At 38.8% G+C, this 26,027-nt stretch overlaps 2 protein-coding genes across 2 annotated transcripts; one reads left to right on the forward strand and one right to left on the reverse strand.

Annotated features, from left to right (window-relative positions):
• Positions 1-3,440: 3,440 nt before the first annotated feature.
• Positions 3,441-16,626, reverse strand: rassf9 (Ras association domain family member 9). The gene is made up of 2 exons (XM_084934217.1): positions 16,480-16,626; positions 3,441-8,904 (listed from the first exon to the last, which is right to left on the reverse strand). The coding sequence occupies exons 1-2, from the start codon at positions 16,524-16,526 to the stop codon at positions 7,644-7,646; spliced, it is 1,308 nt and encodes a 435-aa protein (XP_084790343.1). The 5' UTR covers positions 16,527-16,626; the 3' UTR covers positions 3,441-7,643.
• A 3,805-nt stretch (positions 16,627-20,431) lies between these two features.
• On the forward strand, positions 20,432-25,280 carry nts (neurotensin). The gene is made up of 4 exons (XM_084932541.1): positions 20,432-20,725; positions 22,045-22,106; positions 24,116-24,313; positions 24,834-25,280. The coding sequence occupies exons 1-4, from the start codon at positions 20,665-20,667 to the stop codon at positions 24,975-24,977; spliced, it is 465 nt and encodes a 154-aa protein (XP_084788667.1). The 5' UTR covers positions 20,432-20,664; the 3' UTR covers positions 24,978-25,280.
• Positions 25,281-26,027: the final 747 nt, after the last annotated feature.

Consider the following 26,027-nt stretch of genomic DNA (forward strand, 5'->3'; position numbering starts at 1 on the left):
TTTCTCCACACAAACACGTGGAAACAAAAACTGAATGTGTTTTGCACGCTTCTTCAATCATTTCCCCGCATTACAAGCCACTGAACTTACAGTGATGATTTAGAATTTGTTCATTTCACTCAACAATTAGGCACGGTAGTCAGCTGGATTTTTCTGTCTCACCTCATCTGCCACAAACTCGGAGTAGTAATGGCGTCTGTAAGAATTTTACAGTATTATTCCAGTGAAAAGGAATCCTGTCAGTGTCCTTGCTGGCAATTTACTGTGCCTTTGAGATCAAACAAAAGCTTCAATTCAAATAGCAGTCCTATCTGGGTGTTTTCTATTGTAAAGAACCTACAACCTCAAGGATTCAAGTGTTCCCCCATGAGAAGGCACTTGAAGACGGTGGGGACAAAAAACATCTAGAGTAGTTGGGGACAAGGTCAGAAAAGAGAGAAAATACACTACAAACTGTGCAAACTATTGGACAGAAGAGAGAGAGAAATTAAATAATATTTAATGACAAAAAGTGGGGGTGAACCAGAAATGTTTGATGCATCACAAGAAGTCCCTCAGTAGCATGAGCCATTAGTTATAGCTATGGTAACCTGCACTTTGCAGTTACCCGAGCCATCTGGAAAAAGCCTAATTAAGTATTTTTCACTCTGAACATGATCTTAAAAGCAGAGGGTTGTGCCTTTAAAACCTGTTTTCACAGGACAGGAGTGTGACAGTTAAGTAATTATTTAAACCAGCTCTTCATGTTGTTAGATTTGCTCCAAGACACAAGAATTGTGGGTTGGAAGCTGCTTTCTGAGCTCACTCAGTCAACCATTTGCAAACTTGAAATGACAATTATCAGTTCATCTTGATACTCCCAGGTTTTGAACGCTGCTTAACAAACCATAGCCGCAGCACACTTTGCATACGACGGTGTGCACATTGTTTTCCTCACTATTAATTCACTTTTTTCTGAGTTTAAAAGATCTGGTTTTCTCAAGGCTGAGATAAAAACATCAGATAGATGTAATAGATTTAATACATTTAGTAAATTCCTCTTTGATCTTTTTGACAAGCATGTTTTTGTTTGTCTGTAATTTGAGATACTATGTTTCTGGGTAAAGATATACTACACACAAAAATATACATTAAAAAATCAGCTCTCATCTTTAGCACAGGCAGCTGATGCCAGATTATGGTTTACTCAAACTGCCCAGTTGTAGTAACTGGATGGACTGAACAAAGACAGGTTTGCAGTGTCTCTAATTGTCATTTTGGTAGATGTAATTATTGTTGTCAGCAAACATACTTGTGAGCTGGTAAGTCTTTGAATTGCTGATCTGCAGCAGAGAGAAGAGGTAAATGTTACCTGCAGCGTCCTTCAAACAAAAAAAAGTATTTCTGTGGGAAGTATTTAAAACATTGCATATTTTCAAGGCACCTTGACAGTAAATGGAGTTTTCTTTTACCCCTTTCAGCTTAAGTACTATTTCTAAGGCTTTTCAGCCTGCCCATGATTGGAAATGTATACCCAATCTTTGTTAAACGTCTTTTGGTGCGTCAGCTGCCTTGGCAGCAAATAGTTTGCGAAAGAACAAGCAGCTCCTCAACAAAAGAACCAGAGCCAAAATCTCTGTTCATTTTAATATTTACTGCCATTTGAGCACAGTAGGTGCCTGAACACGTTTAACTGCAGAAAGAGGTGAGTTTGTATTGTAAGACCTCTATTTGCCATTTTCAATAGACCCCTGCAGGGGTTGCAATGGAAAATTTTATTTTGGATCTACTTTCTTTTGGCTTCCTCTTAGTATTTTTGTCTTATTCGACCTAATCCAGAACTTTTACATTTCAGTTCATCGTACAGTGCAAAGTGTAATTATGTAACGCTTGATGTGCTAAATTATTTCAAATGGAGATGTTAAAGTATGCAGCCACTTGCTATAACCACCACTGCAGCTCTTCTGTGTCATGGCCTACTGCTCACTTATGAGCTTTCTAAAATCTATTAGCATAGCAGTTATTTAATTTTGGTTGGTTATCACAGATCATACATTTTCCCCTTAATGCCTAGTACATACATACACGAGTTTTTTTGAGTTTTTGAGACTTTAACAACATCGGTATGACCCCCCCCCCCCAAAAAAAAAGCACAATAAATTGCACATTGCATTTCTAAGCAAACCAAACATGTGTTTTATTCTTAAAAATTGTTGGAAGGTTTAAAAAAAACCAACAAAACACTCCAGTTACAAAGAATTTGGATATTCTGGCCATAATTTCATGGTTCAGACTTTAAATGATTATTACTTCCAATGCTAGCCAGTACCAAACTGAGATCTCAACATCCAGCTTTGTGTTTTAATGCCTCCTAAATTCATTCAATCACAAACAGCCCAGCAGAGCCCTGCCAGGAACATAGACCCTCTCATATGAGACTCACGGACAGTTTGGACTTCAACATTCTCCTCAACCATAAGAATTAACAGCAGCAAGGCCGTCAGATCCTCGCTCTCTATATTGTTGAAATAGGATACCTTATAATTACATCTATTGAACACGCTGCTTTGCACATGGCTTCTTGAGGCTCTTATTGACTTGAGAAGGGGGTTTATAAGAGCAAGTGAGGCTGTTGTCAACACTTGAATTGCTCATTTCTTTTTCCTATTTCCTGTTATTGTGGGACCAAATGATATTTGGCTTTAAACAGTCTTTGAGCAAGAAGAGCAGCCATATAAGCTTCTGCTTCAACACATGTGGCTGTTCCAGAGGTACTTGAAGCCCTTGATTCTGAACCCCACATTCTCCTGCTAGTATCTGAGAACCTGTTTTCTGGCTTACGTTGATCATGTGGTGTCTGAGGCACGACACTGTGCTCTTGATGTGAACAGATTTTATTTTTGAAAATTTGGCTCATCCAAATTCAGACTTGTTGTCAGAAACACCCACATTCTCCTCATGTGTCCATTACTTTTTCAGGACGTTATTGCTTCACATGCTCAAACTCTTACATTTATTGATGCTTGTAAACAAAGGAGTTTGATTCTGTTGCTCCCCCTGAGGTATTAAGAGCACTGATGACTCATGCAGTGAAATTTCACCCTCGGGCATTGCACTTGTAAACCATTATTGTCATTTTTAATGAGATCTTTCAACATAGACACGGCTGATTTTTCTGACTTTGGTTTTAACCTGTTCTTTTTTTGCATGCTTTTTTTCAGTGAGGGGGCCCTCTTGATATTTTCACTTACGGTTGGACCAGCCTTTGTGGCATTTTAAATGTGCACTGGTGGCTCTGATCAAAGCACAATCCACATCAATATCATTCAAGCACATGTAACTTTGGTTCAGTGTGTGTTGTGCTGTGACTGTCCTTCAGTGGTCCTGTTGGCATTAACCTGCATGTTAGCAACAAAAGTTATTCTCATTACATATGAAAGATTTGCTACCAATCCACCTAAGCCGTTAAAGAACACAGTAGTTTAATACAATGCCTAGTTAGCACAATCATGATTTCCACTCCACACGTCATAAAACCTCTGCACGTAGTGCAACACTCATTATAAGCTAATGTGTCATATGCGTAATCATAAGAACCAAAGTACAACCATGGCTGTAGCCACAGTCTCTTTTATCTGCCTCAGCAGCAGACAGCTAAGCAATCTAGCTCTTCTATCTAGATGCTGTGACTCATAGTGAGTGAGTCTGCTGTGGCCACAATCATTGGGGCCACTTACAAAATGCAGTATCAAAAAACAGCTTGGGCCCTCTCTATAATCAGAGGGAAATCAAACTTTATTATGACACAATGAAAACTATTTGGTCTGTGGCTCTTTATTTTATCATTTCCTTCAAATGTGCCAAAAGTGTATTTCTTAAAAGTTTAATAAAACTAATCTGATCTTGTCGGATTTTGGAAAATGTTAGCGCCTGGTTAGTAGTTGGATAGCAGACTGTCTGGTCAGATCAATCCCCAGATATTCCTGTGTTCCCCATGTCTCAAAGAGCAAGATGGGCAAGATACTAAACCCCAAGTTTTCCCTGATGTATCCATCGGAGTGTGAGTGAGTTAGATAAAAGTGCTTTTGTATAGATAAAACCACTATGTGCATGTATGATTATGTGATTGACACTTAGTAGAAGAAAGTGCTTGAGTTCTCAGAAAGGAGCTATAGAAAGCCTGGTCCATAACACCATAAACCTCCATTTCATCAACAGGTTAGGGATGCCAGTGCAAGATTGCTTCGAACTGTAAGCTCTCAGGCCTTTCATGCTTGGTTACTTGGTAGCTTGAAGGAGCAAAGAAAGAGGGCAGGGTGGGTGAGTCAATTAGTGTGTGAAATAGATATCCTCTGCTTTTTTCCAGCCCAGCTCTGCCTTGAGCACAAAGTGTTCATCTGTCAGCAGTACCTAGACATGAGGAGAGTGCTCGCTGTTGTTTGTGCTAGCCTGGTGACCATCTCGTCTGATTATATGGTGCCTGAGGACTCTGAGGTAGCTGTGTCATATCTCTATGGTGACTGACAGCTTAATTCAATTCAATGGGTATGACACACTAGTTCCCCCCCCCCCCTTTTAACCTTAGAATAAAGATTTTCTAGAAGCAGCCCAGTGCTTAACTTGACTTTTGGAGGTGATTAAAAATGACCATTAACACATAAGCTTGTGATCAAACTTGTGAAATGGTGAAAAACATGGGAAAAGTTTGCTTAAATGGCCTGTTTTACCCCACTTTTTTTTTTTTTGCATTTTTAATAACCCAAGATTTTGTGCCTATACAAATGGCAACTAAAATAATAATAATAATGATAAAAAACATTGGAAGATGTATTCTTCCCAAAAAGGACACAAAACTATGCCAGTCTCCAGGCGTAGTTTTGTGTTTGATCAAAACCACTTTGTAAGTGTTTATAGACCCTAACCAGATGTGAAACTGTTGGAAATGTGGCAATCAGCCCTATGATTTCAAATCCTATGATTTGCATAAGAAGATGCCCTTCCTTAGGCAGCACTGTTGCTATTTATTTATAAGACAATCAAATCCTAAACAAATGGTGCCGAAAAACCCGACAACAGTGTTTTTAGGTATTTAAAGTATTAGCTTTTATTATGAAAGTCAAGATTTACATTATTCTTTATAATAGCTTAGGTTTTAAGTGGTTAAAACGCAGGGCGTGTGAATTGAATTTGGTGGATAGTGAATATAGTGTTTGATTAAGTAGGTAGCGAATAGTGATTGTCACAAAATTACATCTGAAAAATACAAACCCATTTCCAAATAAGCTGGAACGCTGTGAAAATTGCAAATAAAAACAGTGCAGTGATAAGCAAATCTCATAAACCCATATATAATTAACAACAGGATACACGTTCAATGCTTAAAAACTGAGAAAAATGTGGCATTTTAAGAAAAAGATATTAGCTCATTTTGAAATTGACTGCAGCAACACATCTCTGCATGACAAAAAAGTTGGAAGAGAGCCACGTTTATGCTGTGTAGCTTCCCCTAAGTCTGTAAACATGTGGGAACTCAGGAGAACGGTTGCTGAACTCGTGGGAGAGGAATGTTTTCCCATTCTTATTTGATATAAGATTCTTTGTCTTCTTTGTCATATTTTTGGCTTCACATGTTTTCAGACTGTGTCATCTTACTGACCTGTTGCCAAATTATCTGAAAAATGTCCCACCAGCTATTTATGCACCAGAAATTGTTGTAACTTGAATTTCGTTTGCCCTTCACCAACTTTTCTGAGACATGCTGCTGTCACCAAATCCAAAATGAGATAATATTTTCATGAAATATTAAAATGTTTGAAATGTTTACGAGCAAAACGGGTTTACAAGATTTGCAAATCTCATGAACCCATTGCATTTTATTTTTACTTGAATTTTACACAATGTCCCAAAATTTGGGTAACTGGTAGTTTGGTAACTGCAGTAAATAAATAAGCTTTTCTTTTACAATTGTGCCTTTCTCAGTAATTACTTATACTACTTGCAGGAGCATAAGGTGCTGTGAAAAAGTATTTGCCTCCTTCCTGATATCTTATATTTCTGCATATTTGTCACACTGTTTTAAACATTAGACAAAGATAACCCGGGTAAGTACAAAATGCACTTTTTAAATGATGATTTTATCTATTAAGGTAAAAAAACAAAATGCAACAAGGTCTTGTGTGAAAAACTAAACCCCTAAACCCAATAACGGGTTGTGCCAATCTTAGCAGCATGGACTGCAATTACACATTAGCAATAACTGGCAATGAGTCCTTCACGTCACTGTGGAGGAACTTTGTTCTACTCTTCTTTGCAGAATTGTTTTAATTAAGCCCCACTGGAATATTTTTGAGCATGAACTAATTGAGATGTTATGCCAAAACATCTCAATTAGATTTCAGTTTGGACTCCTTGTGAGCTCATTGCTCATTGTGTGCATTTAAGCCATTCAGTGGTGTACTTTGGATCATTGTCCTGCTGCATAACCTCAGTGCACTTGAGTTCCAGGTGATGACAGGTCACTGTCTGCCAGGATAGAGTCTGTTTGGCAGAGAGTTGCCAAGGCCTTGACGCAGGAAACCAGCCCTAGACCATCACACTACCACCACTGTGTTTGACTGTTGGTATGATGTTTTCCTTATGAAATGCTGTGCTACCTTTGACGTCAGGTGTAACAGGATGCAAACTTTTCAGAAAGTTCTGCTTTTGTCTAATCAATCCACAGAATATTCGGGAATCAAGATGTTTTTGGTAGATGTGACACGAGGTTTTGTGTTCTTTTTGGTCAGCAGTGATTTTCACCTTGGAACTCTGCAATGGATGCCATTTTATTCTCTTTCGTAGTGTTGAATCATGAAAGCCTTAGAAATTACTTTGTAGCCCTTTCTAGACGGAAAGATGTCATCTAATCACAGTTAAATAATGATATATCAAGAAGGGGCAATTACCATTTGAAATAGGGCGAAGTAGGTTTGTATTTACAGAATAGTCAAGAACAGTGTTTAAAGTATATTTTTCTATTACAAATACTACATCAAAACTATTATCTTTTTGTTTTAATATAAAACATTGTTAATAGCCTTAAGTGTGTAAGAAGTGCAACTTAATAAATAGCTTGAGAACTTTACAAAAAGCAAAAAGCTTAGTTACTATCATCTAAAGTGACAAAACTAAACATCTAAAAATTGGTCTTTGCATCTCTGTTGGCAATTAAAAATGGGAAAACTTTCTATCAATAATGTAGAATTTTAAGTAGTGTACGCACAGCCTCAGTTAGTGTCTTGCATGTATTATTTCATGTTACACTGATACCTAACCATCTGTTACTTTGATACCTGAGAAAATTATTCATGTTAAACAAGGATATATTTTGCATCTTGCAAACTCTTTGCAACAACATTTTTGACCAATTTTCTGTGATCACTTAAGAATCAACCACAGTACTCTTATGTTAATTTGTTGGAACCCAAGTTGACATTTCTTACATTCTTCTTTTTGGCATGGTGTGATGACGATGCAACAAAGTTCCGGAGACACTAAAAATTGCAGAAAATGTGTCTTTTTGCCAATTTTGCAAGCACAGAGCATGAAACAAAGAGCACATGTGAGGAGTAAAAAACTGCGGCTGGTGACTGAAGAAAAACACATTGCTGAGTGAACTGGGTTCTTCAAACGTCTGTGTCCAGCGGGGGAGGGAAATCGAGACACGGTGACAGAGAGTCCTGACTGTGTGTGGAGCTAATCCCGGTGTCTGAGTCTGTGTCTGTAATGTCTAGAGGGGACAGGGTGTGTTTGAGTTTCACTGTCTGAGAAATGCCGCACTGGGTCTCACTTTTCCCTTGTACTGTTATGGGCTGCTCCTCCTCTGTGCTGTCCGTGATTTGCAATGAGCTCAGCTGGGCGGCTAGCTGCCAGCACTCTTGATCCTTAGAAACCAGTGTATTGTCAAAGTACTTTATCTGCTTGTCTATTTCAGCAGCTTGGTTGTGAATGGAAACACCGGTGAAGAGGCTGTGATTCAGTTCGCCCCGCAGCCTCTCAATTTCAGCAGTATAAAATGCTTCGTCTGTGTCAGCGGGGATCCAGGAACCAGCGGCCATTCCTTCCTGGTCTTCATCTTGAGCCAGAGCGAGGCTGGCCATCCTAAGCTTAGCGTCAATTTCATGGGACAACTGGAGGATGAGTTCCTGGTGCCTCTGAACCTCCATGTCCAGCTGTACAACCCCATCGCTGGTGTACAAGTATTCTTGCAGCTGCTCCTCAATGTGTGCCTTGGAATTTGGACTGCAGGCCTGAGCCAAGGAAGTCTCCAACTTGGTTTCTTGCTGGACTTGCAGCTCAATCCGCTCAATCTCTGAATCTAGCTCCCTTATCCGCTGGATCTGCTCTCTAATTGTGTGGTCCTGGTTAAGAATAAGTTGCACCATCTGGTCGATCTCCTCTGCACCTAGGGAGCTTTTGCTCTCCATATGAAGTTTCTCCAGCTTTCGGAAAGCTTTTTTTACCATGCGCTTTTGTTTTTCCGCTGGCAGAGACTGGGAATACTGAGCACGACTGTGCTCACATCGCTTCAGCTTGGCCCCTTTGGACTTTCCACCTTTCTTAGCAGGCTGAGGCACGAAATCACTGGTTTTAACTAGAATAAACTGTATGAAGGGCCTCTGATCACCCCAAGCATACCAGAGTCTCAGTATTCTGGTAAGAGGTGGCAAAGCTCTCTCGAAACCCTTCCACCGTTCAACGAGACAGAAGTCTTTGGGTTCTCCATCCAGTAGCCGCTTGCTCTCTGGGACTGACTTGTGATCATCCAGTAATGCCTGAATCATATCTGCACATGTCGTATGCTTTGTTACTCCACAGACAACCTTCTCTTCATTGCAGACAGTAACTTGGATCTCCTTTCCTACCACAGGCTCTGCATCTTTTGTCCTACGCAGAAGACAGAAAAACAAAGGTTACAACTTTGGCTATGCATGAAAACTTGGAAATGCTTTCTTAAGTTAATGCTCTACAATGTTTACACTCTGTGACATTAAAATATAACCCTTCATGTTTCATTGCATTAAGGCGGGTTTGGATTGCTGGTCATGTTTCCTTCCCCTCACCTCCAACCAGTTGGGGCAGATGGCTGACCCCCACTGAGCCTGGTTCTGCCGCAGGTTTCTTCCTGTAAATATGGAGTTTTTCCTTCCCACAGTCACTAAAGTGCAACATCTGATTTTTGGGGTTTTCTCTGTTTTCTCTGTATTATTGTAAGTCTTTAACTTGGTGTTGTGTTTTGGTGCTTTATAAATTGAATTGGAATAAATTTTAAGTGATAGTAGTAGTTATGTTCACAAATTCAATTCTAGACATGTGCATTTGGGGATTAGAAATACTCCTTTCTAGACAACAGTTCAACAAAAGGGTTAAAAAATGTAGTTAGATAAATATTTCATTGATCCCAAAAGGAAATTTAGACAGCCATATTTCAACATACTTGCTGTCTGAAGTAAAATAAGTCTCTCTCTCTATAATACTTTAAAAGCTGTTTTCCTATTCTAAGTAGTATGTTTTTATGAATGCATCCTTATTTGATGGCTTTCCATTAGGTCAATGAGCAGAAAACTACATTCAGTCATTTTGTGCTTCCTGGCTTGATTCTATTACTGTTTCTCATCGTCTTACTCATCAGAGATGATCACTTAATGGTTCGGTTCTGAGCTATTTAACCTCAAGGCCCTCATTAAGTTTTTGCATGGATCGTAAAACCTGTTCAAAAATTGACCTCTGATGGACCGAAGATATTCATTTTTTACATCCTTAATGAACCACCGGTAATATTCAGGACCTAATATCCAGTCATTAAATGATAGGCACCGGCAATGCAGACGGCCACCAATAAGAAGATAACATCACCAGACATTTAAATCTGATTTCAGGATAAAGAATGATGTATCACTCTATTATTTATATGAAAGATAACATGTTAGGAACATTCTGCGATTCATGTGTTTCATTAGGGAAACTCTGACTGCCAAGTTTCTGTCTTGGTGAATTATTTAAAGTTAAATTCTAGTCTTCAGGGAAAAATAAGTGACACATAATACTCCTATAATTGCAGACAGTTTAATCGCAAAGAAACCCAGAGAAAGATTATCCACATAAAAATCACAGACACAAAAAAGTAGAGCTCCTCCTTTGATGGTTAAACTGCAGACTGATTTTTGTGGGTTAAAGGAATGTTGGTCTGTGGTTTTTCAACCCAAAAGACAATACTTCTTTAATCAGTTCACAGTAATAGATCAGAAAAACATTCTTCTAATCCTGGATAATATCACATTTACGAAGAAAAAAAAGTTGAAAAAATTAGCCTTAAATAACAAAAGCAGAAAACATCAACAAGGAAATCTGGCTGTAGCTCGTCAGGAAATTTGATATAGTGACACTGATGGGTAAAAAGAATGGGCCAACACACTGTATCACTCACTTGTCTGGAAGTGGGATTTTCATCTAAGCCTTTTAAAATTATATCTCACTTTACCATCTAGATAAATCTAAAGTCTTATCTATATTTACAATGTATTAAAACAGACTTTGGGATTAAAATCAAGTCCTTTGTTTAGCCTAGCTACCAAAGTTCAGTGTTGTTCCTCAGGTTGTTATGCAGCAACGTCTTCACATCTAAACCCTACATCACGTACCTGCTTTGCCTTTATTTGTTCTGATAACCTTGGCCGAATGCAACTTATGCTAACTTACGTCACCAATGCGGGAGGAAGCAAAAAAACAAAACAAAAAAACCATCAAGCCACATCCTATTAAGATGACATAGATACCCCAACCTGCATGTCTAAGACATTATGTATATTATTCAAAGGGAGAAAGAGGCTTATCTCTCAGTTTGTAGATTTGACAGACTGATACCACAATGTATTGGTTCCCACATAACACATGAACACCCAACTGGAGCATAGTGTAAACATCTGGCGAATAAGGTCTCAGGAATGCAATTCATACAGTGCAATAGGTTGGTTAATGGTTATTGAGACTCTTGGAGAAAACCGGAGCAAAGCAAATACCTGAGCTATGTGTAGGTCAAACAATTCCAACATGCCTCAAGCATTTAATAGACAACGACCCTTGTTGCTTTGACCATGGAATTTCCAACTTCACCCAATACAACACGGCCCCAGTGCTACTGCTGCACAGGAAAGAAAACAGGCGGTGTACACAGTACACCGTACATAGTGGCCACATGCTTAAAAAATGAGCTTATCTGACACAACAGCTCAACATCATAGAGCAGTCAATATGTGTTAGGGCATGAACCATGGCATCAACTGTGGCAAGTTTGTGGTGTGTTTGAAAAAGTCTTATTATAATATAATACAATACATTATTTCACTTTTTAACCCATTACTTTTATTAAACATAGTGTAGTTGTCAGCTTAAATTAAAATGCTATGTACAAAACAAATTCATTTGGATGAATTACGAGTGGTAAACCTGACCAATTATGCATATTTTATTTATTATTGATAAAAAAATATTTAAAGGTTACTTTCACATGTGCATTAATGGGTCAAAACCTCTCCTACCACTCTCAGCATGTGATGAGGAATCCAAAAATCAAAGCAATTTCATTATATGGGGCCAAAAAATATTTTGTGAGCCACTGTTATACTGTATTGCAAGGATGAAAGAATGGCTGAGGGAAGAAGGGCAAGGGAACGAAAGAAGAAAGGTAAAGAAAAAGGGAACAAAATCATCATTACATGTTCAGTGCAGCATAACTATACTACACATCTGTAAATACACAATGCAGATATTTCCAATAAACCTGAACATGTCACATACTGTCCTCATTTCTAATCTTGCAGGTGAATAAACATGCTGTACATACACTGGCTATTTCAGAAAGGGTGACCCAAGGCCACAGCTGTGCAGGAAGACAGTACAGTTAGGCAGGGAAACACCTGTATTTGTCTCAGGCCACAATCACCAGCACTCAGGCAACATCCTGCCACTATAGTTTTATGCACTGTAGGAGGAAGGGAGGAAAACAGATTCCATGTCGCTCACTATGGTTACTTTTAATTTTAATTCTGCTGTGAAGAAAGAGCTAACAGTTTCTATTATGCATTATCACTGGAACACATTGGAACTGAAAGCAAATGATTTATTTGGACGAAAAAGAAATAAATATTTCATTTATTCATGAGAATGACTTTTATGAGTCTAATTTAGTTTCCAAATTAGTTAAAGGAATATTTATTGTTAGAGTTCTTTGATTGTTAAGGTGCAGATACACATGCTGCAACTAATGAGAGTGTGAATTGAGTTGGAGAATGTCTAAACACTGTAGCTTATGTAATGCAGCCAAAATGGCAAAACCTCAATGATTCCCAGCAGTTAGTAGATGTGAAGTCTGTGTCCTGCTGTGCCAGAACTTATTGAAAGCTCTTGGTATCCTGCTTTGCATTTCTGCAGCTAACAACATTATCACTTACATTTAAGGCCCCTGTAAGCCTCGGGGTTGTGAGTCAACTGCTAGTACATTAAAATCCACATAAACTCCCAGCAATTCCTGGAAGTTTTCTGTCACTGACACAACCTTGTAAACAGTACCTAACTTGCACTTTTATGGCTTTTTACATTGCTCCTTATTGAGGAAAACCCTAATTTTTATCAGGGTACTAAAGGGTATTAAAGATGGCTGTACACTAGCCCCTCAGCCTAAACGATAGCATATTTTTTCTTTAAAGCTCTACCTCATAGAACAATGATTCTTCTGCTGTGTTTATTTTGGAAAGAATACTGCAGGAATATGACTCCATTAATGGCAACTCGAATTGTGCTGGCTTAGCCTCACAGACATCACCACTTTGACTTACTGTACTGGCTGAAATGTGGTTAAACCAGAACTTTGCGGTGTTTTTTAAGAGCAAACAATTAGATGCATGGCAAACCGTTAGGACTCTGACAAGAGATACACAAGTAGTGCATGCACTGCTGCGCTAATTGCATCGCACCACATACTTTATGAGGGCTGTCACTTTGGGTGCCATTTGATATTCATAGCTTGGGATTACACAGCAGTTCCAGACGCAGCAAATGAGGGTGCCTTCATAGGTCACACCGCTGGGTGGTAAATGACAAAGCTGACACTGATAGTGTAATGAACTCAAAGCTAATGTGGAATTACAGCTTCAGATGACACATACTTTCAAGAAAAACTAAAATATAAACCCCTTATGGGTGAAGACGGATGTTGCACGCCAACTGGCACAGTACAGGTTCGACTTTAAATTCACACTTGAATGAACCCGAGAAACCTGAGCAGACCCACTTGACCTCACCTTGAACTTAGAGGCAGAGATATCCAGTTAGAACTGGGACGTGTGGGAGGAAACAACCCACACGTCTAAGTTCAGTTTAACCTTAAATTATAGGAATTTCCGTACCAGCTTCTGTGTTGGATGATTACGTTACGGCTGCATTGCGGTAGCATATTGTAATGCTCATAATGACAACCTGGAAGGAATTAACAATTCCCACTTGTGTGATAAGTTTGCAAGGTACAAGTTACCACAGAGGCCTGTATGCTGGTGGTTTGAGCAAGTCATAGCAAATGACAGAGTTATAGCTGTAAAGTGTCCCGACATGTTTTGGCAGATCAATGACGAAAAAGAGATGCAAATATGCTCAACAGAAACAAAGCTTTGATAGCAGATAGGCAAACCTGTCCTTTAGCCTCTGCTGTCAACACGTCTCATGGAATCGTGAGTATATTTGGATTTGATTATATTTGCTGTTGATAAGATCACAGGTTTGCTTTTACAGCTCAAAACAGTCCTGAGTGAAACGATCAAACTTACCCCAGATAGATTAATTCACCTTCTATGCAGCATCAACCAATTTAAAATTAAAATCTGTGTGATTTATGCTAACTCCTTCATTTTGTTTGTGGTTTTCATAGCTGTAATACCTCATAATTAGCACTTAACACAAGGTTGATGAAAAAGTCATGAATTTTACTGGCATCTTGATCTGTTCAGTTAAGCCAAGCTAAGTACAATCAAATAAGTAAACATAACTCCTCAAATCACAAATGCTAACCTCAAGTTAAAACCAGAAAAAAAGGCCTATGTGCAATCCAACATTTCTTACTTACTTGTCCTGATTTCATGACTAAACTAATGCTGACTGGAAGAACAAGTTCTGATAAAAAGTTGTGGCTGACTGGATCAACTAGAGATGAAGTGAAGACATTTTTCAGCTGTATTTCCTTTAAAAGGAAACTGAATGTGCACTGCAGGATATGACACAATGCACTGCAGAGTCATGACCTCTGCACTTTTTTTTTCTTCAAAAACGTAAATGTCAATAATATCAGACAAGTGAAACGGGACAATAAGAAGCTTGCATTTGCATTTCCTACACTAATCAAAGTTTCTCTTTCTTCGCGACCAACACTTGTAGTTTATCTAACAAATTATAGGTTTGACCGGTGTATATAAAACAATAGGGGTTTACTAAAAAAGGTAAGATATAGAAATCCAAGCCAAAACAAATAAATCATACTAGTCTAAAGTATCTAGAAAGTGTCTGTCTGGCTTGCATAACACAGAGAATGCAGAAGAGAAACTATTGGATGCTGGACAGGAGACGTTTCCTCTTGTTCTTATCTGAGGATGAGAATGAGGGATTGCTGAGGAAATAACATGACTTTTCTATCTGGATATGTTGATCTCTGGAAAGACTCCTTCCCTGATAAGCATCTGTGAGCAGAGACACAACACACCCCGTTTGTTCCTTTCCTATGTGAAATCGCCCACCCCTATTATCTTTTGCCCACAGGAAGTATCTAAATCACCATAACAACCCTTTCTCATTAAAAGAAATGACTTCCCCCATCCTTTTTAAACACAAACTGTCTTTTTTTTATTGCTTTCTGCAGCCTGCAAATTTGTATTAATCTAGCAATGTTAAAAACTAATTAACACAATGCTATAGTGCCGGCTTAGTGCAAGTGGTCACTACATTGCTTTGGTCACATAAGTCTGAGGCTTGTATTTCCTGTTGTTTGAAGGAACAGACTCCCTGATTTTAGTATGGAATATTCCAATATTTTTTACATTTACCAAATCAACATTAACGTTTTCTTATTTTGTGAATATTTTGATGCTTTGGCTTGCTCCGACTGCACATGTTGTCAACATCCAGCTCAAAGTTTCACCTCGAGTAGGAGCCGGCCTCAGGTGTCTCCGAAGTGAAGCGTTTGACATGTCTAAAGATCTAAACACTTGAGATAATTATAGGTGCCTCGATGATAATTACTATGCAAGAAAAAAAAAAATAAGACAGCCACTGGAGACAACTTCAGTCAGACTGTTTGAAGTTATCAAAGATAATTCATCTCAGCTCTGTGTGATGTGAAAATGCATCAATTCTGCTGATGGTGCCTCTGTCAAAGTGTTGCAATTTAGCACTGTACACTACCATACCTCTCAGCGTTGTTGCTGTGTTTGGTGTTAATTGAGACCCTTAATGAGTAAAGCTAATTAAAACACTTTAACTATCCTTATCTTGGTCTTGGCAGCAAGGGATTCAATCATGACCTAGATACTCAGAAAGAGAACTCTGTTTACCAGCTCTGCACAACAAAAGTCTGTAGTCAACAAAAGAAGCAGAATGTCTACACCAATAACAGACGACAGCTTGTGGCTCAGTAACTCTACTTTCCTCCTTGCCTTTACAGAACTGTAGCTGGACCCCAGCTGCAGAGAGAAGCACATCAAAAGGCCAAGCTACGCTCTTAGGGAAATTGCAAAAAGCAAATTATGGTAATACTGATGACATGATCTCTACTACTTTGTATGTGTACATATGTGTGTGTGTGTTTTTATAATAGCAGAAGAAAGTCCAAACGTTTACAAGCTAATGTACAGTAGGCCTGCAGTGTTGTAAACAAACAATAAAGACCACCACTAAAAGGCACATCACTCATTGGCACACTGATAAAATCGTTCATGTATAGTTACATTAAAAATGTAACATGAAAAATCTTAACATGTGCACACAGGTTCGCCAAAACTGGCTTTTAATTAGTAAGATTAATATATATTACTCCCCAAATAGTATTAAGGAAATTAAGAATGAATTTGTTTAAGACAGTAATAACCTTGATGAAAAAAAGGACACTCAAAATCTCATATTCCACGGAAGTGTATATTATTTCCTTGGAATTCAGTATGGGGGTTTGTCAGTTTTTCTAACTAGACCGAGCAGACATCATTTTTAAAACAATAATAACAGTCAAAAAGATGATATAAAGAACTGAATTAACAACTTAACTGCGTTTTATTTTGTGCTGCTCATTCGTAGTTCGATGCGCGTCGAGTTGTGCGTAAATCGTCTCCCTCACGCATTTCATTAACGTCTTTTTTTCTAATGCTCGAAGTTGGGGGAAAACACACTCAACAGGTTTAAAGAAAGCTCATACTCATCTGATCAAGTTACCTGTTTTTCAGTCGGGCTTTAAGGAAGCTTTTTCCAAATGGAGCCATGACTCAGGAGCACAAGAAAACAGACCGGCGATCCAAAGTGAGTTACAGTCCAGGCATGGTAGGACGTCGGACACTTATCGGAATGTTTCAGAAAAGTTGACGGGTGTCCCGGGAGCAACTCTATCCGCCCCATCCGAAAAGCGGAGGGAGGTGTTTCCTACAGCCAAACGAGATTTAATGGTGAAACTCTGCCCCCTTCCACCTGCAGGAACAACCTGAACGACTAAACGAAACACTTTCTTCAAAAAGATACTCAGCTCTGCAGAAATACGAAATAACGTAACAATTAGAAAACATTGTAGATTATGTTGAAATATTAGCAGAACTATAATATAAAATATAGAGCAGATAAGGCACAGAATAACAGCATTTTTTTCATGTATCCACCCTGCTGACGACATAAAAAAGCTGTAATGTAATGTTACAACATGTTTACATTACAACTGAGGAAAATGTAACATGTTGGGTTTTGATCCTTTCTGGATCAACAAATGTTACATTGAGATGAAACAGCCTGTTTAAAAAAAAGTCTAAGAGTGTTTGATGCTGTAACTCTCTCAAAGAGCACGTGGTTTTTCAAGCTGTCCTAACACATGTTGAAATTATTTAATTGTTTTGGGGGTTAATTACTAAATAGGTTAGCCACAAAAAAACACAGCTAAAACAACTAACTGAGCATTACTTAAACTCATTGTTGAAAGTGATTTTAACATTAGTGTAGCTGCTGAGAACAACAGCCTCCACACTGCATATGATTTAAACACAATTAGCTTCTTTCAGAATGTAAATGAACTGACTCCTCATTTTAAAAACACTCTGAATCTTGTCCTGACATATGGTACATCATAGAAACTGAGTATTTAACAGTATTCCCTGAAAACATGTCTTGACCATTTTTTAAATTTAAATTTACAATAATGGGAATACATTTCATTACAGTAGATGTCTCTCTGAAAGTGCTGTAACAAAGTTTAAAGACATGATCCTTGCACTGTTATCTTCAATAATACCATGTACTGACTCATGATGCGAGCAGCTACCTGAATCTTACTCCCCTCAGAGGCAGATTATCTTGTTACCTACGTAACAGCCAACTATGACTCAACAAATCAGAGAAACGTACAATTTTGTATAAGTCACATCTGTCTTAAAGCAGGCACCTTTTAAACTAGAGAGGAAATGGCATTTCACTAAATTAGAAGACCTTCTTCTGATCTGGAAAAAATACTTTGCTACTCTTTAAAAAGCCCTCAAAGATTAGACATCTGATAGAGGAAAACAGTTTCTGTTCAGCAGAGCAGCCAGGCAAAGAGTCAGAGCTCTGCTGACCCAAGTATTCCTTTGACCTTAACTGCTAATGACTTCATGAATTTCTTTACAAATAAAATTTTAACCATTAGGGGAAAATTCTTCTGGGTTCTGGGCTGGGATCAATACTATTGACAGCACATGCTTCCCTTAGACAATGTTAGTAGAAATAATTGCAAACATTTTCATTGCTATGTTGATAAAACTCAGTTTTATTTATTCATGAAGGCAGGAGATACAAATCAATTACTGAACCTTCAGGTGTGCCTAATAGACATGTAAGCCTTGATGGTACTACCTTGGCCTCCAATAACACTGCAAGGAATCTTTGATATATTCCCTTATTCTTTCATATATCCTTCAGTGTGCATATTAAAGGTATATATAGGACTACCTACAATGACTGGACTCCTGTAAATAATTATTATCCGCTCGCTCAGAAGCTCCCTGAAAAGGTTTTCATTTGATCCAGATGTTATGGTTGGGCAGATGTGGGGTTTTCTTCTTGGTCTCTCTCGCTTTCTCTCTCTGCTTTGCCTCCCTATGTCCACTCTCGGTCAGTGCTGTCTTTCTTCTGTTCAAGTTTCCTGATCCATGCTTCACCAAGGAGTTCTACAGACATCATCTGAGCTTTAAAGACAGAAGGACTCACCCTCATCTCACCTGCCTCCCCACTTTCCACCAACCCACTCACTACTCCTAAGGTATTGTGTCTGTATGCCAGCAGTCCCTCTTAAATCCCTGTTCAAGCAAATTGCAAGTAAGAATTTTCTCTCACCTCTAATAACTTACAGAGACTTACCTGCATGCACTCTGTCTCCTTCAGTAGAGCCTCCCATAAAGGTTCTAGTATTCTAAGTCACTCACCTACCCTTTACTATCTGTTCAATAAACACGTTAAACCCATTAATGGTTGTCAGTGTCTGCTTCTGCAGACACACTTGCAGTTAAATGTTACATCAAAAGGCTGCAGTGAGAATTCTGACAGGGACTAGAAAGAGACATCCTATTTTTCTACATCGGCCTCTCTTCACTGGCTCCCTGTTAAATAAAGAATATAAGTTAAAATTCTTCTCCTCACATACAAATCTTTTAAAGTAGAATTTGAGGTGGAACTTTCAGCTATCAGGTCCCTCTTCTGTCTCCTTGAATTTAATCATTATTTATTATTAATCTCTGGCTCTCTCAGCATGTCGTCACCCTGTCTTCCTCTCCTCACTTACAGCCGGTTGTGGCAGATGGCCGCCCCTCCCTGAGCCTGGTTCTGCCAGAGGTTTATTCCTGTTAAACGGGAGTTTTTCCTTCCCACTGTCACCAGAGTGTGACATCTGATTGAGAAGTTTTTCTCTGTATTATCAGAGGGTCTATAAACCACATTGAGGCAACTGTTGTGATTTGATGCTATATAAATAAAATTAAATTGAACTAATTTGAACTTAATCAGTTCCCAGTTTGGGAGACAGACAGGTTCTTCACTTTTAAAATTAGGCTTAAAACTTCCCTTTTGATGTAGCCTATAGTAAGGGCTGGATCAGGTGACCATGGACCATCCATTGGTTAGCTGCAATAGAGTTAGGCTCCCAGAAGGCTTCTTCTTCACTTACCTCATCTCAAGTTTTTTCCTCAGGCTCAACCGGTCACAACAAATGGCTCCCCCTTTACAATTTTGTGCAACAAAACCAGAAAACAGCTCTATTTAAACTACACTAACAAAATGAATCAGAAATTAGTGCATGAGTTTATATTTGCTCTTAAGTTCATAGAGTAAGTATGCTGATTTAAAAGTGTTTTCTATGGAATTAAGCAAAAATATAACCCTAAAAAGAGAAATAAAGTTGGAGGATATTTGATGGAAAGCTTTCAAAAATCTACCTGGTGGTAAGATTATTTTCTTAGTCATTGTTTCCAAGGTCCTCTTAACAAGTTGTGAAAGCCAGGTTAAGCTCCAGTGAAAAAGCTTTTTATTATTAAAGTAAAAAAATAGAAATCCCAACGTCTGCGGGTTGTGGACTGATTGTGATGATCATGCAATGCAGTAATAAATTTCAAGCTATTTGTTGGTTAATGGATTACATTTATGTCAGCGGGAATTTATAGTAGAAAAAAAAAACTATTACAAAGTAAAACCTGCTTTAGAGAAACATGGACAGAGTTGTGCCTTCACGTTAATTAAATTCTAATTGTCACCAATATTTGAGCCTTTAGCATGTAGTGGTTTTGTTTGTTAACCAAGACAACAACCTGGTGAATTAGAAAAAAAATGAAGAGCCTGATTCGTTCATCCTGCCTCATCGCTGCTGGTACCCATCAGTGGAACATGAGGCAAAACTAACCTCGGACTGTGTGCATTCATGAGGGGAAATAACCACATCTTCCAAACCTTGACGCAAAAACCTTTCACGTCATGATGCCGGAGTGTCGTCGGATGAAACATCTGATGACACAGTGACGTGAGTGAAGAGATGCCATGAAGGGAGAATGAGTGGGATGTGGTAATGGGTGGGAAGGTGGGGTTGGAGATGTGTGTCTGTGTGGGGGGGGGGGGCAGATGCTGTGACATCACTTTGGCTCTTATATACCCAGGGAATGGAGCCCACTGTGCTTCACATCCCAGCAGCAGAAAACTGCTTAAGTGTGTATAGATCTGAAGAAGAAGAACAAGAAAAAAACAAAACAGCAGCTTCACTAAATTTTGTCTCCAGCCTCTCTTTGTCTGTGTCTGGCCCCTAACCTTATGGACTAGATTCCTCCTCAGGTGAATTCTTCAGTGTGGGATCCTTTTTTTGTTCTTTTGGGGTATTTCTTTTCAGATTTTTTTGTTCTGATCAAGATGCAGACACAGTTGGCGTGTATGCTTCTCCTCTGTTTAACATGTGGTGCACTTTGTACAGGTAAGCACTGGTGTTCTTTCAACAGGTTTTCTATGTAGAACTTTATGGATTTATTCACAAAACAGGTGCATCATACTGAAATGTTACATGTGCATAAAAGAAGGAAAAAATACTGCAAATATTTCTGAAAAACCTTGAATGGCAAAGTTGGTTAAAAAGGATGGTTTTGAGTTTGGTCCTTTAGATTAAATACTGAAATAACCTGTAGTTGAAATGATTTATTCTTTAGGGAAAAATCAGAGAATGGCGTGTGACTTCATGACACAGCTAACTTTTAAACCTCGGTTTATTAAAAAAAATAACTGTATAAGTGAAAATCTTAATTTTGCTCAAGGATTACAGCTCTTTTAGGCTACTATAAAACCCCTTTCCCCCCTCAAAGATCAATTGCCTCTTCCATTCTTTCAAATCCATGCATAATTTGTGCTTTGTTTAACTGTCAGGGTGCACTGGGACTCAGGCTGATCAATAGTGTCACCTGTTGAAAGCTTAAAAGTGGCCATAGTCACATGTGAATATGGGCTTTTATGACAGTTTCACTTCACCTCTTCCAAACACGGCACAGAAGAAAAAACTATTAATGTAACTATTAATGTAACTTACACTATCGTTCACATTCTTTGTTTGATCTTATGTGCAGTTTAACTGAACTATTTCCAATACTCAAAATCCATGAGAATGGATTGTTACTAGATGATAGTTACTTTTGGATCAATAAGCAAATAAAGGACAACTTTTATGCATGCGCGCGCATAACATGCACGCACGCACACACACACACACACACACACACACACACACACACACACACACACACATATATATAGGGAGAGAGATATGCACATGGAATTCTTATTGATATTATGCATTGTTTTTGTCACTGTCAGGGTGCACAGACACTCTGTTATCAATAGTGATGAAGATGACCACCATCAGATACTGAGGGCTGGGTTTCTTCGCAACTTTACTATTCAAATGTAAATGATGAGAAACTATACTTAATTCTTAATTTAAATAACATTTCATTGAGGACTGAACTAAACTACACTCCAAAAATATTTATGCCCAAAATACTGACTTCTTTAAGTAGTTGGATTACATGTCAATTTTTTTGTTATGTTGTTACACAAGTAGAATGTGAAACATTAAATTTAATGGAATCTGTTCAAATGAAACCGACTGAGTATACATTTAGATTAGACCAAGTATATTTGTTTTAATTATATTGATTTATGTTTATTAGGGCAAAAATCTTTTGTTTTGTGTTTTTATTTGTGTGAAATCTGAATGTTGTAAAGCTGTTTTTCTGTAACTGACAGATGTTGACCAGGAGCAGCGAGCGCTAGAAGAGGAACTACTCAGCAGTCTCTTCACTTCCAAGGTATCTGGTCTTTTTACATCTGTGATATCAGAGACTGGAAAGAAAAGCTTCATCCTGCCGGGTCGGTCTCTGACCTCGCCGATAAAGGCTTTCCAGGTGTTCTTTCATGAAATCTACATCCACGCTTCAGTGGCAACCTCAGCTTGCGGTTGTGCTCATGCTGAGTGGGAGATAAATAATTTACCACAAGAGGCTTTTTGTGCCACTCAGGCTGCCTGAGCATTAACTTTGTTTTTTTTTTAGTCAATTTGCTCTTTTTAAAAGTGTATCCAGTTCAAATGTGCTCAGAAAAATAACAAATAATCACCTTTCCATTTGCTGCAGTCCTTTGAAACGAGGAGAAAATAAGAGCTGAGATTGGGCATTCTAATTCAGTTGTAACTTTGAGCTTTTTATCACATTTATCTGATGTCTGCCTGAGGCTATGCAAAGATCAGGTATGAAATCAGTGAATGTGGAACCAAAGGCACGCACAGACGGATGGCCGATCCTAATAGGATTCAGATGGACCTGGCAGTATAGTTATGACACATCTTTTACCCTTCTTGCTGATGAAAAACCGCGATGCTCACACGGAGACATGACGGTGACAAATCAGCCATTTGATTCATGGCTGCCGATGCTCAGAGGTTGCTCAGGGGTGATGATTGTAATAATAACTTGCTGCATGACTGACAGACTGCTCAAGAGGCTGGAAAGTGCAGTATGGTGGAAGATAGACCTATTTGTGGCTCTTTATCTACACACTATATATTTGACAATAAAATTGACTGATATACTCCTCCCTTCCTTTCATCTGATTAGATACCACGGTTAATGCTCCATTGTGGTTTTTCATTCTCTACTGAATACAACTAAATTACCTTCTTATTACTCTGCATAGTGAGTCACTGACCTCTGTGTTCAGTATCTTTAGTTGTTCCGATGCTGGAATTCAGGTTGAACTTTTGCTGTAACTGCTTTAACGTCTCTATAAAATGCAAGTTTGTGAACGCTAAAGAGCCCAGGAGACTAACGTTAAGGTAGAAATTTCCAGTGAAGCACCACAATCTTTCATATGACATTACAGCACAATTGCATGGCCACACTAACTCAGCTAGTTTGTCTTTTGTGCATGGGCAATTTCCAAATGTCAGCTGCTTATGTTTGATCCTGACGCTTGTTCATTTGACGCCACTAAAGCTTTTATCCACGTCTCCTGCCTGGCAAACAAAAAGAGTTTTCGTCTTTATATTTGAGGATACTTCCAGTGGTCATAAATGATGAGTGAGCCTCCCTGACACTGACATCTTTGACTGCAACATGCACGTGACAGCCAGTACACACAGAGGACTCTGGGGGCTCTTTACCATCTCACTGCACTCTAGAGACACTAGATTATAACTCAGTAGTCTCACTCTGTTCACTCTGAGTGCATGTGTCTTTAAGAAATAATCAGTGCTTAGATTACATTGTAAAAGTCTCACATGCAGAATCCTCAGTCCCTTTTTAGAGGAACTACCTGAGTGTTTACTGCTGCAAATGCAAAATGTACAACATTAAAAGTGAGAGTATGGTGTAGATCACAATACTGACTGTATTTTGTTTGCTCAAAAATAAGCTATGAAATGACAAATATCAAAATGATTAAGTCAGATTGAGGTATCGAATCAACAGTTTGGCTGAATTTTAAAATGATGGCCACAGTTTGTACTTACAGTGTTGTGGACGCGGATTGAGTAATAGCTGAAAGTGTCGTTTTTTAGTCGGATCATTTCTGTCGATATAAATGTTTCACGAGAGAAAACAATCCCCATTAAACCAAAAAGCTTCTAAACCACCTGAAACATCAGCCTCTTGAGTGGTCAGTACAGTTTTCACTTCACCCAAGTTCACAAAATACACTAAAACACCAACAAAAATATTGCTCAAAGCAGGAATCTGATTAAGTGATGCACTCTGAGTGTTAAAAATCCAACCACTCAATCCATTTAACTGTCTCATCCTGGTATCTTGTGCCCTCTGTGCAGATGAAACAGAATAAGCAGAGTGCCCCCTATTGGCGCGTGTCTCTGGCCAACCTCTGTAAGATGCTGAGCGCCCTGCACCAGGAGGCGTGGAGTGGCGAGGAGGAGGATGGGGGTCTGAGGGAGGGGAGCCTCCAGCTGCTGGATGAGATGTACAACTTGCAACACATCTGCCGAGTACTGCAAAGCCGGGAGGAGAGGGTCAGACAATCATCTTTAACTTACTTTCTTTTGCTGTGTGGGCTACTTTTCAAATAACAACATTGCATAAGCACAAGCAGATATTTACTGGTAAAATCTAACTTTCAGAGGTTCCACTAGCACCTTGCATAAATTATGGATAGCTAAGGAAATTCTCAAAAGTCCTAATCTCCTACCTAAGCTACTTGTTGAGAAGTAACTGTCAACCAAAAGCCCAGTCAAAACAAATACACAGACTTGTGTACATACACACTTACTCACTCACATCGCCAGAACACACAGGAGCATGTGTATTCTCCCCTAAAGCAAACACACTTCATTAAATCTCACTCGCTGTCATCGTTTTTCTCTCTACTCTTGGCTCCTCGCACTGTGGCATTTCTCTTTTTTTAAATGTTAACACAACACCTGCAGATTAGCAGTCAGTACCAAAACATGTTTGCCTGCCACCCGCCCCCCTCACACTCCCTCATGTTGTGTGACACTCATCCTCTGCTGTGTCTCCCTTCACTCCTCACAGCTACTCCAAGACTCTCTAGAGTATTCAGAGGAGAACAGCGACGCTCCACTGAAACGAAAGTCACCCTACATATTGAAGAGGCAAGTGGGGCACATCACTAAGACTCGGCGGCCGTACATCTTAAAACGAAGTACATTTTACTGACACCCCAGAGACCGCAGCACCATTTTAAGGGACCGGACCACATATTTTGTGTAATTATGTGATTGTGTTTATTTCCTGTCTTCTTGTAGATGCAGTCTTTTTTTTTTCCTGTTCCTTTTTATCCAATCAGACCCTTTGATTGTATGTCCAACAGAGAGGCCTGTCTTTATCCTGCTCCTGAAAATAAAATCCTTAGCATCAAAGAAATAGTGTATCTCTGAGAAACTGTATTTATGTATGCTATTTATTCACTGCAAAATAAATCTATTTTGTTTCAGAAATTAAAGGATTCATGACACAAAGCCAGCGCAATGTCACAATCTGCTTTTTCTATTTATGTAACGACTTAGCTAAGTTGTGTCATATTTCATCCTTTATAATACCTAATTAGCGTTCACAGGATCACAACCTACAACAAATTACTCCTCCGACCAAACAAAACCAGGAGACACTTTATGTCTCCCTAAGTGTCACCAGTAGCTTCAGTCGGTTTAGCACAAACTCTCCAAGTCTCTGCAACTCTACTTTGACATGCATGGAAACACAGAGTAGAAGCAATACTGTTCAACTGGTTGAAAATTGGTTACTGCAAAGGCCACAGCATATTATTCACCTTCATCATTAATTCAGTCCCACTGCGCCTCATGGATAGAAGTTTTGTCATCTTGGAAAAGATCACTCTCATCAGCATAGAAAAATGTCTCTGTGGACCCATACTGTGAAATCAAACTGCTCCCACAGCATTAAGCCCAGGATCCAGTAGTGGTCAAAGTCCATATTTTCGCTTTAATTTCTCATCTGTCCTCATTCTTTATCAACTTTAATCTCAGTGAACACAGTTTAGTTTAGGACTCAGTACTTTATTGTGCATAAAATTACAATTGGGCTGCTGGATCCTAAATATGGATTGATATGCACTTAGAAAAATCCCAACAAATTAGAAATGAAACACAAATAGTGCCTAAAATGTTAGCTATGCTTAATCATTTTTTAAAAAAGCACAAACATGCTGTTGATTTTTGGTCTTCCATAAGACCAAAAAGGTTATTC

This window comes from Perissodus microlepis, chromosome 7, assembly GCF_051167445.1.
Source record: "Perissodus microlepis isolate ML-2025 ecotype Zambia chromosome 7, ASM5116744v1, whole genome shotgun sequence".
Classification (NCBI taxonomy): Eukaryota; Metazoa; Chordata; class Actinopteri; order Cichliformes; family Cichlidae; genus Perissodus; species Perissodus microlepis.